We start from the raw sequence: 16,900 nt of genomic DNA on the forward strand, positions 1-16,900 counted from the left end.
TTGGAAATTGTGTTTTGTTTATAAATTCATTTTTTTTAAAGTTGGTTGAAGTGCAAAAATGTTGAATTTTGTGAACGGAATCTTACACTTCTATAACCTCAAATCATGTGACTTATGAATATTAATGAGTACGGGTATGCAAATAACTGCCTGCCAATGAAATCAAATTATTTCATGGAAAATACATTGTAATGTTACAGTGAGTGAATAAATGGAGCGATGTGGCCCAGTGGATAAGTCTCCGGACTTTGAAACAGAGGGTTGTGGGTTCGAATCCCAGCCATGGCGTAATTTCCTTCAGCAAGAAACTGATCCATAAATGTGCTGCACTCAACCCAGGTGAGGAAAATGGGTACCGGTACAAAGTAATTCCTCAAGAAGCTGTGTGCGCTCTGAACACCTAGCTTAGCCGGGTAATATAGGAGCGCCTTGAGCACCTTACAAGGTGGATATGTGCGCAGTATTTTCATCATTAATAAATATTGATAAAAATATGTTAGGGAATAATTTAGGCTCTGATTTTGTTTGAGAAATAAAGAAGTGAAATTCTAGTTTTAATTTTTGAATTACTAACCACTTTCTCAACCTCATATGCATATTTCAATTTTTTTCTCACCTGCATAGCAGAGTGAGACTATAGGCGCTGCTTTTCTGACGGCGACGGCAGCGGCGTCAACATCAAATCTTAACCTGAGGTTAAGTTTTTGAAATGACGTCATAACTTAGAAAGTATATGGACCTAGTTAATAAAACTTGGCCATAAGGTTAATCAAGTATTACTGAACATCCTAGTAGAGTTTCATGTCACATGACCAAGGTCAAAGGTCATGTAGGGTCAATGAACTTAGACCATGTTGGGGGAATCAACATCAAAAATCTTAACCTGAGGTTAAGTTTTTGAAATGTCATCATAACTTAGAAAATATATGGACCTAGTTCATTAAACTTGGACATAAGGTCAATCTTGTATCACCAAACATCCTGCGTGAGTTTTATGTCACATGACCAAGGTCAAAGGTCATTTAGGGTCAATGATCTTTGGCCGATTTAGGGGTATCTGTTGAATTAAAATCAAAACTTTGGAAGTATGTTGGTCTAGTTCATAAATCTTGGACATAAGAGTAATCAAGTATCACTGAACATCCTGTGCACATTTTAGGTCACATGACCAAGGTCAAAGGTCAATGAACTTTGGCCATGATGGGGGTATCTGTTGAATTACCATCATAACTTTGCAAGTTTATTGATCTGACTTTTGAAACTTGGACATAAGAGTAATCAAGTATCATTGAATATCCTGTGCAAGTTTCAGGTCACATGATCAAGGTCAAAGGTCATGTGAGGTCAATGAATTTTGGCCACATTGGGGGTATTTGTTGAATTACCATCCTATCTCTGTAAGTGTATTGGTCTAGTTCATAAAATGTGGAAATAAGAGTAACCAAGTGTCACTGAACTTCTAGTGCGAGTTATAGTAGTTTTCAAGTCAGCAATGCTGCTATGTTGAATCGCGTGATGCAGGTGAGATGGCCAGAGGCATTCCACTTGTTTCATCATGCAGGACATTTGCTGTAGCAAAGCTTTGCTGTTGAGGACGTTGGCACTGATTACTAAATGTGTCAATATTTTTCCGCATTGTTAAATACGTGGCCGATTGGCAATTCGCGAAATCCGCCAAAATAACAGCTTAACAGTATTAAAAAAAGAAGAAAGAAAGAAAAAAGATGTTCTTATTACATTGCCTACATGTGCATGTAGGTTTTATTCACTTCATAGGCCTACATACATTGTTCAGCAGGTGCATGATACATGTAGTAAAGAGCTGATTACCAGATCAGCTGAAACACTGTAGGCCTCCATGAATAAATCTCTACCCCTTAATGGCACTGTTCCCACTTTTGGAATGATTAGTCACAGGGTTGACAAAGCAATAGGCTCATCATGGGTTAGTAATCAATGAAATCATTATATACTTTCTAAATAACAATCTTGCCAAGGTCAAAGTCTGTTCACACTCACTGTATTCAAGGGGTATTTTGTATTCATATAGTATGGTAATTGTTCTTAAAAGAGATTTCAGGCATCTCCCTTTGGTATTACTTTGTACATGTATTTCCCCTTCAATGCTTGCAATTGAAGGCCTGCATAGTTTGCAAGCATTTGAAGGACAAATATAGATATCACTGAAAAAAAACCCCACAAATATATTCTGTCAGAGAAGGATACTAGCTACATGTACATGGCTGAAATATATATAGATTGATTATTTTCTTTCATATTAAGACTAAGATTTATCACATAGGATACTATTTTCACTTTATATGTTAAACAATTGAAAACTTAAATTCATTGCTAATTTTAAAAGAGAAACGTAACTCAGACCTTAAGAAGTTTGTTTACTGCACACTGGGTTGCAGTTGAATATAAAGTGAAAGTTTTCACACAATCATGACTACAGTGTACATGTATATTATGCTCATATGATGGCACCCCCTTCCCTTGCACCTCCTAGAAAATGAGAGGAATTTAAACAGAGAAATATCTTGTTCGTTTTGACTAAGCTTTGATAGTTTAGATTCAAATGGAAGGAAACCTTTCTCATTCATTTCCCCATGACATGATGATATTGATACTGTCACTTCTCATTTCTCAAAGTAAGAAGTAAATCAGTTCTTTACCCAGAAAATCATCACTTTTGGATTTAATTTGGTTGCTAATCTTGATGACAGCTCATCATCTAAAGTTGGCATCTATTCAAAAAGTTTTAGATCGAGAAATAAATTGTGAAATCTTCCCATGTCAGTACATTGGTTGACATGTACATGTAACAATAGACCTGTGCACATGGTATAGCGATATTAAATATAGTATAGCACTTCCTTATTTCTTTGCAGGGAGAATTTATTTAGATGATGTTATGATCAAACATTTTCATTGTTCACTGAGCAAACAGTGTAGGAAGGGAGTTTTTATGGACTTCCTAAAGAGTAGTTTCAGTACCCAAGCCTTAGACTGCACTATAACACAATATACATACATGTATGTAAATGCACTCCATGTAGCTGTAGTAATGACATGAGCTGACAGATTATTGATTTGTATGGCTTCCATTCATTAGTTCTTTTATCTCACCAAATCAAACTTTATTCTACAGAATTTCATCTGTAAAATAAAAACAAAATAGAATCTAATAATTCATCTTCAGTTTAGTATGAGTCTATGACTACTGCTTGTAAACAATCCTGGTTTGCTCATGTACAATGTGGATATTCATAGGGATTTGAGAAAGCCTGATTGTGCTCATGAATGTAATGGCAGACAAAAAATATGAATACTGATTCAAATCACAATTTTGTGTATGATTCCTATTAACTCAAATGACAGCAAAGTTATATGAATCGCTAGTCTTGTTAGTTTTATATTTTATCCCTACTAATGCATGCATTTCATGAAATACAGAATTCAAGTTGAATATAACTGGAGAATATGAATACTACAGTTTGTTCATGAAAAAGCAACCTGTATACTAATATTAGTTTGGACAATGATGTTATACCACTAGTGCTGGATTCTGTGGCTCCAAGATCTTTATATATAATGCTAGTACATGTATTCCAATTATTATGATAATTCCAAATGTACATTGATTTAAATATTTTGTTTATGTCGATGCATTTTACAGGGTATTTTTCCAACATCATTCATTCATATACGAGAGCCACCAGCAGATGGGTAAGTGTACATTGTTAAATACTCATATCATGTCACACATACAAGTTTCTTTTGGGCTCCATGATATTGAAAAAAAAGGGTGTCTTTAAATGACAGTAATCCTTCTATACATGTATATAAATGAAGAATATTTCCTTCTTTCTTGACTATGGAAGATCGTTTTCAGTTGATGTCATACTAGATCTACTAACATGAATGTCTGCATGTGGTATTAGAATTCTAGTTCCACATGTAGACTTAGGGTGCGTTTATTCGACACTTTTTTACCCTAGAATCATGATAAGAATCATGATTCAAATCACGATTCTGCAGAATCACGATTGCGTTTAGTCGAAAGTGGAAATAAACGTCTTTCAAATCACAAACATGAAACACGGAAAAAGGAGCGTTTTGAAAGACGTTTCTGTAGAATCACGAACGAAAAAGGTCGTATAAACGATATCGTGATTTGAATCATGATTCTATGACGTCATTGTGTCGTGCTTCTTCCGGGTTCGACTCAAAGGCGCACGCTGTGTTTCGTGCAGGTTAATTTTTAGTACTGCCAGTGTACTAGTACCGGTATATGCCAATTGTCACGTGCATTTAATAGGAATTATCATTCTGTGTATTGTACCCCCGGGGTTGTACTGTAGCGTCATTTGTATAGTTCATTGTTTTCATCATTCATGTCTTCAAGTTCCATTTAGACTAACGACGAACTCAGGGCTCTGCATGTGCTTTGGGCTCAGCCTGATAGCACAAGCATCCCTTACCGGGATTCACAGAAATTGAATACAAGTAAACAAAAACTATACGAGGTACAATACACGGAATTCTGGAAGTAAAAGATTTATTTTTTGGAAGCTGAGTAAACGTTGCACAAACGATTGCATGTTAGCTCCGGTGGCAGCAAAAATCTAGCAGCCGACGTGAATTTAGAAATGCGCGAAAATGTTTACCTATGCTTCCTGGGTCAAACTGCCCACTGTGATGCGCACTGGATCGGCCCGAATTCAGGGAGAAACAGCGTTAGAAAGATGGTCGTATAAACGCTGATTCTGTCGGATCGTGATTCATGTTGCTGTTTTGAATCATGATTCAAATCGTGATTCAAATCATGATTCTGGGTTGAGGTCGCATAAACGCGGCCTTAGCCTCACCAATTTCCCAGGGACAAGGTTCATATAAAGCCCTCTTCTGTTTCAGACTACATTTTACCAAAATGGGCCATGGTACTATCTGGCCCTGCTAAAAAGCTAGGATAGCTGAGTGGTGCTAGCCAGGTGCTTAGAGCTAAAGTCTGAAATCAAACCAGGCTGAGGAAATGAGGGGATTAGCATTAGCCAATAACAAAAGTCAAAATTAAACATGTGCTATATGGCAAAACCATCAATAGGGCCATTTGCACCAGCCCAAGTTTTCAAATTAGCACGCTATTTCTGATCCAGCAAATTATCCCGATCTGAACGATCTCGAGATTATTTCTAATGGAGACACAATTATCGCGCTAGTTTGCAGGATTAATCTCGAGATTGCAATCCCAAGTCAACTTGGGAATATTTGCAAAATAGCGCCCAATTTTACTAATTCTCCCACTAATTCGCAGCTGCAGATGCACTCGGGAATATTTATTCACGGCGTCGGACCCTAATGCATCAATGCCTCTCTCGAGCAGGAATCACTCTTCTTGTGATGGTGGAGACAGGGTTTCTTGAATCTCAAGATTAATCGTGTAGAGGGCCAATCGGGCTAAAATCTCGAGATTGAGCGATTTCAGGCTGCTGCAGCACCGCCTAATATTTATTAACTGTGCAGGGTTAAGGCATTATAAGGGGTGCTTTGGGCTGATTTACATGTGTATACATAAATAATAGTAAAATTCACAGAGCAAAATGCTGAAAATTTCATCAAAATCCGATAACAAATAATAAAGTTATTGAATTTATAAAGTTTAGCAATATTTTGTGAAAAAAGTTAGATGCCCTTTGCCATATATTATTTGGTGGACTGATGTCACATCCCACTTAAATTTTTGTAATGTTAGACATGAAATCATAATTGTTTCATTATTTCATACATGTGTGAATGATATGTCTCCCTTATAATGAAATAATTTGCAGCAATGAATATCTAATGCACTATTAATCAGTTGTCAATCTAATTTTTTAGTTCTTAGAGGAAAATGTTTTATTGATCCAGATTTCATGTAATAATTAATAAAGAACAAGTGGCAATATGACATCATCAGTTTGAATATTCATGAAAACAAGCCAGAACTGTTTCATCGGAATATTGCAAAACTTAAAATTTTGTAATATTCCTTGTCTGATTTTGATCAAATTTTCAGTGTTTATTTGTCTGATTTTTCTTTATCTGTTCAAATCATATTTCCAGCCTTGAGTACCCCTGTAATCCTGCAATAAGAAAATGGTGCGAGATTAAGAAAAAAACAGTCTGAAACACACAAAAAATATATTATGTGGTTTATGATAGTTCTGGGTTATTGGGTTATAAAATGCAGTGTTAAAAAAGGTGTGCACTGAATCCAAATTTTATTTGATGTGCAAAATTACAATTTTTCATTTGCTTTCCATCAGTCATATGGAATTTGCTTAATATTGTTTAAAAAATTTAGGAGAATTTCAATTAAAACTCCAAATTGTACTAATTTGTTATGTGTAGAAATATCAAGTTGAAATACTAGTATTTGATTGATTTGCATGTACATACAGTACATAGCATGATACAAGTAATTAGTATAAATTAGTACATGTAGGCTTTTCTTGTCATAAGAATTCAGGACCATTTGACAAATACAAATTTTGTTTAATAGGTGAATAACATACAGTATTCATTGTTTATTTACTTGTTGTGGTGTCAAGCATGAGCGAGTAAATTTGCCTCTAGTATCAGGAACTCTGTGGAAGAAAAAAAAACCCTGTTGCCCACACGCTCCATGCATTAATGCATAGGTTTTGTAACCTTGGTCTGTAAGTTATTGGCATTGATACAGCTATCAGACTAAAACTGCAATGTGTACATTTTAGGATTAATTGTTAATTGCTGACACGTGACCGAATCTGAGTCAGAGTCCTACACAGTTAATTGGCTGCACTACTCCAGATTCCTTCTTGAATTCTAATATTTGTTTATAATAATATGCCCAGTGAAAAAGGTTTCCAAATAGGCCTACATTTTCTTTGTTTACTTAAAAGTTACTGTTTTTCTGTAGGCCTTTAGATTTGTCATTGGATTATACCTTTAATTATAAATCTGATGAATTGTAATAATAGTAGTGAATTCTGAGGTAATTTTGTTAAATTTCTCAAGTCTGAATTTTTAAAATACATGGTTAACCCCATCAGAGTTTTTTTTATTTTTTTTTTATAAAGCTGATAATTAGTCAACTGAAGAGATAGCCTTCATTCTTGTGAGTTTTAGCCAGAAATAATGTTCTTGTTGCAACTGCAAATTTTCATACTCTAATGAAATATTATGGTTACACTTTAGATAAACACTATACTATCTAACAAACACAAAAAGGTAAAACTTGACAGATTACAAATTATCCACAGTGCACTTGAGGGGGGGGGGGTAGATTTCCCACTAGTAAATCAAATGCTGCTCACCAAAATATTATTCTTTGCCTAGATCATGTACACTTACAACACTGATGACAAATTGTGTATACAAACCTCAGAAAGAAAAAGTGAACTCATTATTGTCCAGAGGCATGTAATATAGCTCCTAAAACACAATCTGTATCTATTTTGATCTCAGTTTCCTACAAACTACACTGTACATGTAGCTTCTGTGTGAGCTGTGTATTGATGTTACATACATGTACAGAACAATGTGATCCTCTAAAGGTGAACGTAGGTACCCCTGAGTAAATTTCCTGTCGGGAGATTTCATATTCAGACCTGGTTCATTGGAATTCTTAGGGAAGTTCAAAACAATATAGTACATATAGCTTTATTTTATACTCATCTCATAAATGTATCTCAAACACGCATAAGAAAAATGAAATTGATGAAAGTGTAAATGAAACTTTCAAATGTCCAAATTCTTGTTTGTATTATTTCCAACATAAAAAAGAATATGGCATTGCCCATGATATAATCATACAGAGCATATAAATCGAGATACCATACACAAGGTACCATGGTGCTTGAATCGTTATAGACTTTCAGGATTTTATGAAATGCTTATTTTCACTATTGATTTTTTATGCCTTTGTGTTTTTTCTAACAAAAGATGAATGAATGCACTATACTCATTTAAAAAAAGCTGTTGAATCATTCTTTTTTTTAATTAGTTTTAATGGTGACTACATTTACAAAGAGTGAGTTTGAATGAGGACGTCCCGGGGGGGGGGGACTCTAATTATTTTTTGATGGGGATGTGCCTTACGAAACTCTGAAATGGGGGTCTAAGGAAATGACTAAAAGGGGAAAATACAGGGTCTTGGGAACTAAATATATACCACGCAGTGTGAAAAACGGGGTCTACGGAACGGTATCTCGGCACTGTAGGTACGGTGCACCATAGCACTGTGCATGCGCTAGCCATGCATGGATCGGCTACCATTTATATGTAGGGAGTTGCAAGCCGTACGTGCATCTCTCGCATGCGGTGCTCGTGCGTGACAATAATTTTGGCAGGACTGGGGAACTGAGATGTCTCGTAACGGGGGTCTTGCGAGCAGGACTGGGCGGCTTCTGAACTGAACTTTTGTCATTCGGAGTATCTAGAGAACTGAAAATTGGGTCTGAAAAAGGGGGTCATCAAAACGGCACGTCCTCATACCACCAATAGAGACTTTTAGGAGTAGTGAACGAGAACGTCGTAGCAGTCCTCTGATCACTCAAGTCAAAACTGTGTTTTAAAAGGGAAAGGTTGAACTTCATGCTGAGCTTGAGCAGTTAAATGACGTCACTCACGTGCAAGTCGACTGTGATTTAGGAGAACCGCAAAATGGATGTGGCGAGGTTCTCGATTCTGATAGTAGACGTGTGTGAGGACCTGAGGCATATGGAACGCTAAAAAATGACGTCATCTCGTACCAGTTGACTATGTCAACGTGCATTTCTAAAAGTGCTCACTATATGTGAGTGCCCCCCCCTCCGGAGGAGTTTAATTGCACTGTACCAGTTCTCTCTCTTTCTCTCTCTCTCTTGCTTCATTTCTGATGGATTTCAGTCTATTCATTCGCACAGACCTATAATCAACTTCTGTAGTCTTTCTGTGTCAAAGTGCATTTGTGTGCATGTATGTACATGTAGTTGGGAGAGGGAAGAGGCAAACCCTTTATGATGTTAGCATACTTTGGATCTGCGACAGGAGAAATCTAGGACGGTAACTTGAGCCAAAAATCATGTGTGACCTCATAAAATCTCTCCATACTGCGGAATCTGAGACCATCATTGAGCAAAATAGCATCCGCGCTTCAATATGCAATGCAGAGCGGCAATGTCTGTGCGATCGCACTACACTGACATGGTATTAGGATAGCTACCCCCTGGACAATCGCTCCCTGGACATTTACCCCCTGAGGACAATTACCCCCGAGGACAATTTCCCCCAGACAACTTCCCTCCAGACAGCTACATGTACCCCCGAACAATTACCCCCTGAGCACAATTACCCCTGAGGACAATCACCCCCTTCCATTCCCAGAAAGCTACTGTGTACAATCCCCCTCCCCGATAATTTCCCCTGAAGAATGATCCCAACAATTACCCTTGGTAAATTACCTCCGAGGACAATTACCCCGGGTACAGTTACCCCTAGAGGACAATTACCCCCAGACAAAGGGAGAGCACAAAATCATACGGCCATACATTTGACGGAAGTACTCAAGGCATTCTCGAGTATCTTGGAATAAAGAACGCAGTAAGAAAGCTGAAAAAAATTAAAGAAAGAAGGAGGAAAAAGCAAGGAAAAAAGAAAAAGTGATAGAGAGAAAGAGCAAATTTTTTTAAAGAGAAACTTTCACAACTGTCTAATTTCATAACTAATTTGAGGTATCTTGTTATGAATAACATTGATTCTCGCCTAGGGTTTTGGTTTCCTTTAAACATCTTAAACCAGTACAGACCTGTCCTGAAACATATATTAAATGTATTATTTAAATGTTGCTAATAGTTGGGTTTTTTTAGAAACACTGTACATTTCCAAGACTATTCTTAACATATAGTTTGTCATTGAACAACAAATATCTACTTCTAGTTTAATAAATTTGTTTATAAGCCCGGGGGGGGGGGGGGGTTTGGGCCACTTACATTGACGAGTGGATACCATGCACGACCAAAAAAACGTAAAAAGGATGTCTTTTTCAAGATAGGGCACGTTACGTACGTAACGTGATAAGGGTGTCAAAAACACAAAAATAATGAAAAAAGGGTATTTATTTCGTTAGGAAAGCTACGTGTTTAAGGTCAAATTTGCGAGGATGATAAAACAAAATTAAAATTTTTATAAAGGATGTCCTTTTTGCTCCAACACTAGGTGTTTAGAGTCCGATTTGTGCGACATGTGGAAGGTGGGGCCGTACTAAACCAGATGACCGACGGACCCGTGACATATCGCTCCCGGATATCGCTGTACTTGTTTATGGGTTAATTTCAGGGAATACTTGTCAAGAGTATCGTTTTGTTTTCAATACTTGTTAAGTACAGGTTTTCACACGCCAATACTTATTAAGGGGTGCATTTTCAGAATATGGAAAATACGTCTTTAGGGTGCTTTTCTAGACCCCATGGTCGCGCATGGTATCCACTCGTCAATGGAAGTGCCCCCCCCCCCCGGGTTATAACCATCATCATAATATAATTTGATTCAGTGCTCAATCAAAATAGTTATGCATTTTTTTCCTTGTTTAAATCATACAAAATATTTCTTCAAGCTTGGAATGGGCTGAAAATTTCAGGATATACATGTATCTTTGTCTGTGGCATTCCTATATCCAATTTATTAATATTTAAACCAAGTGCTCAAACAGCTAATTTAAATGGATTTGAAAACATTAATGAGCGAAGGCGCTAGATTTAAATTCAAATACTAGTTGGCAGAATGAATGCCAAATTTGAATCCAACAGGCTGAAACAAATACTAAACTTTTGTAATATTGTAATGTTTGTTGTTACTCGACCTTTTACCGAAGCTATATACAGGCTTGAACCTAAAATTGTCAATGCTCAAAAACGTTCACTCTGTACATGTATTCCATTCTTCCATTTTGATTTGATAGAGAGGAAGAACGGCGCCGGAAGGCCAACGAGCCTCTGATACAGGAAGTGACATTGGTCCTGCGAGAGTGGCATGTCATCTTTGTTGAACGCTTTATGGTAAGAATCATTGACTCCTCTATCAATCCCTTCATTCTTAAACCATGTATAGCTACATTATTCATCCTGTCATTATTTGAAATGTTTTGCAGTTCCTTATTAGCCCCGGACCATTCTGATTTTGATCGGAGTTTAATTTGATAAAAGTTTCTATGAAAACAAGTATACTGTACATGTATGTCAAAGGTATTTGTATTTTGTAGCTTTCCATATTTTCAGACATTTTATGAAATTATTGCAGTGAAGAAATCCAATGGACATTTGGGTCAGCTTTTATGAAAAATAAGTGACCTAATGTAGACTCAATTGATTAAATTCTATGCAGGATATTAATGTTTGAGTCTGTCCAAACAATATCAAATTTCAGGAACTTTGAGTAGGAAAAGGGCTATTATTTATTTCTAAGTTAGAAAGGGGAAGTGGGAAGAAGAATACTCTACATTGTATGCATGATTACTCAGTCCATGGAATTTACTTGTACATATATGTACATATATACATGTAGGTAGGTCCATGCTCAAAGATGGATTTATAATGATCTCATCAACATTGAAAATCAAGTTAACATGCAGTGCCAAAAGTTGGGATGATATGAAGTTCTTTTATTGTATAATTTTAATAATTTGATTTGTGACGTCATACATGTATATGCGAGCAGCTTTCCGACATAAACTGTGGTATGGTAAAAATCAATGCAATGTCATTTTCTCTGAAAATTGAAAGTAGTTTCTATTGTACTGGCTTCATGTACAGTATATCAGTACACAAATGATTTTACACCCACTCCTAAAAAAAGAAAATAAGAAAAATAAGTCATCAAGAACCATTAGAAAAATGAAATTTATGCATTATACATTTGGGGCAGCTGCTCGATTATGACGTCATAAATCAAAAACTTAAAATTCTATTAGATTTTTCAATCTTTTATAATCATGGATTTTCCTTCACTAATGATATTTTTTTAATTTCTGCTAAATATTGTACCAGCAAAGTTTTCATCATGGTGAACTTTGAATTTGTAGTCCGCATGTCAAAGGTCACAGCTCATTAAATATGCGAGTTGGTTTTGGAGCAACAACTCGAAAAATATTCAACAGATTATTTAAAAAATGGGTGTGTAGGTAGATGACACCAAAATACAGGCTAATTTTGAATTCGGAGTCCGTAGGTCAAAGGTTACAGCTCATCAAATATGCAAGTTGGTTTCTGCACATTTACTCGAAAAATATTTAATGGATTCAAAAAAATTTCGGTGTGTACATGTAGGTAGATGACTCCAAAATACAGGCTAAGTTCGAATTTGAGTTCGCAGGTCAAAGGTCACAGCTGCGAGGTGGTTCAAAAATCTAAATTTGTTCCGCACGATATTAAGTTTATATTGAATGAATTTCTGATCGCATTAAGTGGGGACATCTGTGTCCTATGGACACATCAAATTTCTAGTTAAAAGAGAGCTGATGATTCCTTTTTTAAAGGTAAATGCCAGTTTTGGTAACGATATCAAAATGAGTTCGTACAGAATCCATTGAAATGATCACCAGAGTGTCTGTATAAATAAAACACATGTGCCAAAGGATTCTGGAAGAAATTGTGTAATTGCTGAGAAATATTAAAAAAGCAAATAAGCACAAAATACGGGTCAAGCATTGGGCCGACATCCAAAGCAATATTAATACACTGCCCCACGTGCACTTATCTGTGTTGGTGATCTTCAGCGTGAACATTTTTCAGTGTAAATTTCAATATTTCACAAAGTTCAGTTTATGTAACTGTACCAGATCTAGATCCTCGATGATATATGGACAATTAAGTCTGGTTTTACAGACTTTCTCATGAAATCAAATTTTACTGCAACTACATGTGTACTGGCATTTCTCTTTAAGTTTGTACGTATACATTACATGTACATGTACCTGTATGGAAGCGTATTTTCTGTTGAATGATTTAAGATTGTAAAATTCATATTGCAAGAAATAAGAACAAGAAGGCCCTTGTTGAGATGTAATACATGTACATTAAATATGAATGTGTGGGGGGGGGGGGCAATGGGGCATACATGTAGTGTATAGTACTTAATGTATGATTGCAGCCTCATGTCAGTTTTAATTCACTTTTAGTTACAGATTTAAACATATAAAAACAGAAAGAATAAAAACAAAAATTTCTAGTTTATACAAGTGTCTCTAAAATGGATAAAAATACATAAAAAACATGGATCTTTAATTGAAATCCATGAGTATTTTACTGACAGGAAAGCATACATGTATACAGTCATGTACATTGTTCATGTAGGTTGCACACTTCATACAAGTAAGCTAATTATCTGGTAAGTGTGAGAATGAGATTGTACAGAGAGGAAAATGATGCAGGGTGGGTTAAGGCTTTAGAAAGCACAATGCCAATCTATCAAAATGTTTTTTTTTTCATACAGTGACCCTTGGTAGAAAAGGATGTACCTATTTTTATGTATTTGCAATTTTGTCATGGTGCCATAATTTATAACCAAGCTACATGTATTAATTGTCATGCAAATGAATTGTTGTGACCCCAAGAGTTGAATTGGCCTTAAATGAGATAATCATTAGTCTCTTGATTAAGTGTTGATAAGGCGTCTAATCTTTAGGCTCTTTGTGAGCTGTGCTGACAGACTCATTATCTGATAGAATACCTTTCAAGGTTTCTATGTACAACACTCTTTAATAACTTCAGATAGGATTTAGGAAGAAAGAAGGCAGACAGTTTTTAGAGATAAAATAACAAATTACATCTATAGATTGTCATCTGTTGATTTTTAAATAGTTAGCCAAGTGAGCAGCCAAAAGTTTGTTGTCTCAACTGTCTGATTGATCAAAAAGGGTTTTCTTATGTCAACATGAATGGCCCTTAAAAGGTATCACTCAAAATATTGGCTTGATCGTACAGTATTTTTGTAATTGAACATATGCCCATATAGGCTTATTATGCTTTATTTCAAAATGACATCAGTGTATTAGTATCTGATGTATCAATCATCTCAATTAATACTGACTGCCCAATAAATTACATTTTTATACAAATCTTTGCTTATACATGTATGGAAGTACATGTTTTAGAAGGTCTACATGTACAGTATATACCCATCCCGCGGGGGGGGGGGGGGGAAATGTATTGTAGGGATGTGCCACGGGCGAGACATCAAACGGGGGCCTTGGAGCGGGCTTATTGTAAAAGGAGGGTCCTCGGAACTACAAATGTTTGTGAAAACGGGGGTCCTTGGAACGGATCGCCAGCATGTGAGTGCGTATGCATCCCTATGGAACGGGCATGCGTGCATGATGCAGCTAGTTTGACGGAATGGCCGCTGGGTGCGCTCACGAAGAGGCAATGGATGGACAGTGCTCTGCGGCCGCTTTTCACCAAAATTGTAGCAATGCGACCGTAATGGCGTATAAAAAAATATGCAATGCTTTGGAGTGGATTTCTTTCTTTTTTTTCGATAAGAAGAAAATGCTATGCTTTGGAGCAGCTTTCTTTGTTCTTTTTCTCAATAAGACAAAAATGGTATGCCTTGGAACAGAAATTTGAGTGTAAAAATGGGGGTCCCCACCACGGCACATACATGTACCCACTATGCATTATATACTGAGTGCCCCCCCCCCCCCGATACCCATACAGGCTGGATTATGTCTTCTGACTTGAAATAATGGGGGGGGGGCAATACATTTAGGTCTTACAGTGTATGTGTAGTTCTCTGTTCGACGCTTTTAGATCATTGTATCAAGTTCATTTTATTTTTATTTTTTTTTAATGTTTGGTGGCGTTCAATTTTCTCATTTCAGTGCACACAAAGAATAAGTATCTATCTGTACTTGCATAGGGAACCAAATATACATGAACATACATGTATACCTCACAACTTGTCATTGATTCAAATTCAATCAGAGGGATTGTAAAATATGATTTATGCAACATACATGTTCATGTACACTCTGTTTTTAACTGATGTACACATGTCCAGAGCTGCAATTATATGTACCTTCATGTTTTTTACACATCCATTTTGAAAGAGTAGACAGCTGGCATTCTTTGCTGATGAGTGAAAAATAAAAGATGTTTGTGGCAGCGATACATTTAAATGTGTGCTGCAACAGTGCCTTGATTAGAGATGAAAATCTCTTGCAAATTTGAGGCCTTGATAAGTTTGATACTATTAACAATGGGAAGCATGTCGGTTTTCCATGTATTAATAGCTACTTGTACACTAAAAATACAAGCTAGATTTCACACTTTATTAATTATTGACCATGAATGAACCAATCTTCTTTATATCATTTTAACCAAAGTATAAAGAAGTTGTCATGATGTGTGTAAAGAATCTGAATCTGATTGTTGATACTTGATGACTTCCATAACGTCACAATGTCTATTATAAACAAAATAAGAAAAACTTCCTCATTTAATGAGGGAAGGATACAATTTTCCCAGTGAGTCAATATTTCCTGCTGTGCTCATATGTACAATGTAGTATCATGAATCAGACTAAACTATAAACTCAGCTGTCCTTTCCCTCAAATCAAACTTTCATCCTGGTACAGAGTTAATGAATGCAATTTGAAATAAAAATTTATGAATTAAAATTAATCTTAAACTATGTTAATTACCTGTACATGTGTTTTCAGGTACATACAATATCAACCCTACATGTTTGTAAATCTTAATCATTCGTTAAAAGTTTTGCTTTGTGTCAGATACATATGAAAGATGTGTATTTTACAGGTCTTTAAGAGTTCATAAAAGTATTCCAAGGCCATTCAGTGAATTTCCAAAATGACAATTTGTTCACTCATCCAATAAGCTTGTATTACATGTTCAAGACATGCAATATGCATATTTGTGTATGAGTTTGTTTACAGGTGCCACTGCATGCTAGTTTATAATATGTGTGAGTCATATTTCTTCCCTCCTTGTTTCTGTGTCAGTTCTCTTGCCAAGCCTGAAATTAGGCCTTTTAACATATAACCATTTTAGTGATTGCATGTCATACATGTACACTGTACATGTATAAAAACAAAGAAGATTATAGCCCTTTCCTAGTGTTGAAAAAACATTGTTTTGTAAAAGGGAAATAGGAAAAGTAAATATGCAGATTTTTCATTTTTGTCAGAATCCTGACAAATATATTTTCAATGAAAAATTGCAAAATGCATGCATCCATTGAAACAGGTTTTAAATATCAATTATCATCCTGATCCAACTGTTTCAAGAGACATATGCTTTACAATGTATATTAAACTGGAATGGGGGAGGGGGTAGTATGAATTGTCCATACTTACATGTACATGTATTACTTTTGTTCATTTCATCTGTTGATTTCTTGTCTACATGTAGGACTTAAAAATGAAAATAACTGATTCCGCAGCTTATCATATTTAAATCATAATTACAATCATTTACATGTAGGTCAGACAGGAATTACAAGACATATTTGTCAGCTATTCAAAAAAAAAATATCTGTGATTTTGCAATTTTAGGGTATCAACATACACTGTACTGTCAATAATTCATCTGACAGGTACATGGTTTCTGTGTGTTGCACTGTCTATGCCCATATCACTATATCCTGATGTTACCAATGCCTTAAAGTTTAAACTATTTTGGGGATTTTAGGCTTGAAGAAACATTGGGGTCTGGTTCCCAACCAAGCAGTGTTTTTTTTTCATTTTGAATAAAACCGTTTCTCAATCATGGAATGGGCGTTAAAAAGATTGGATATAATATCTTGTAGCTTTCTGAAGTATGGATTCATAATCAGGCCCCATCATTAGATAAATAATGAATTTGTAAGATAAGTCTTAAAG

General features: G+C 35.9%; 1 protein-coding gene across 1 annotated transcript in view; it reads left to right on the forward strand.

Moving 5' to 3' along the window:
• The window catches only part of LOC121411964 (dedicator of cytokinesis protein 3-like), a 52,361-nt gene that overhangs the window by 14,430 nt on the left and 21,031 nt on the right, over positions 1–16,900 (forward strand). Inside the window, exons 4-5 of the mRNA XM_041604875.1 lie at positions 3,683–3,732; positions 10,967–11,063. Of these exons, the coding sequence (XP_041460809.1) occupies positions 3,683–3,732; positions 10,967–11,063 (147 nt within the window). The remainder of the gene's footprint in view (positions 1–3,682; positions 3,733–10,966; positions 11,064–16,900) is intronic.

The sequence above is a fragment of the Lytechinus variegatus genome, chromosome 3, assembly GCF_018143015.1.
Source record: "Lytechinus variegatus isolate NC3 chromosome 3, Lvar_3.0, whole genome shotgun sequence".
NCBI lineage: Eukaryota > Metazoa > Echinodermata > Echinoidea > Temnopleuroida > Toxopneustidae > Lytechinus > Lytechinus variegatus.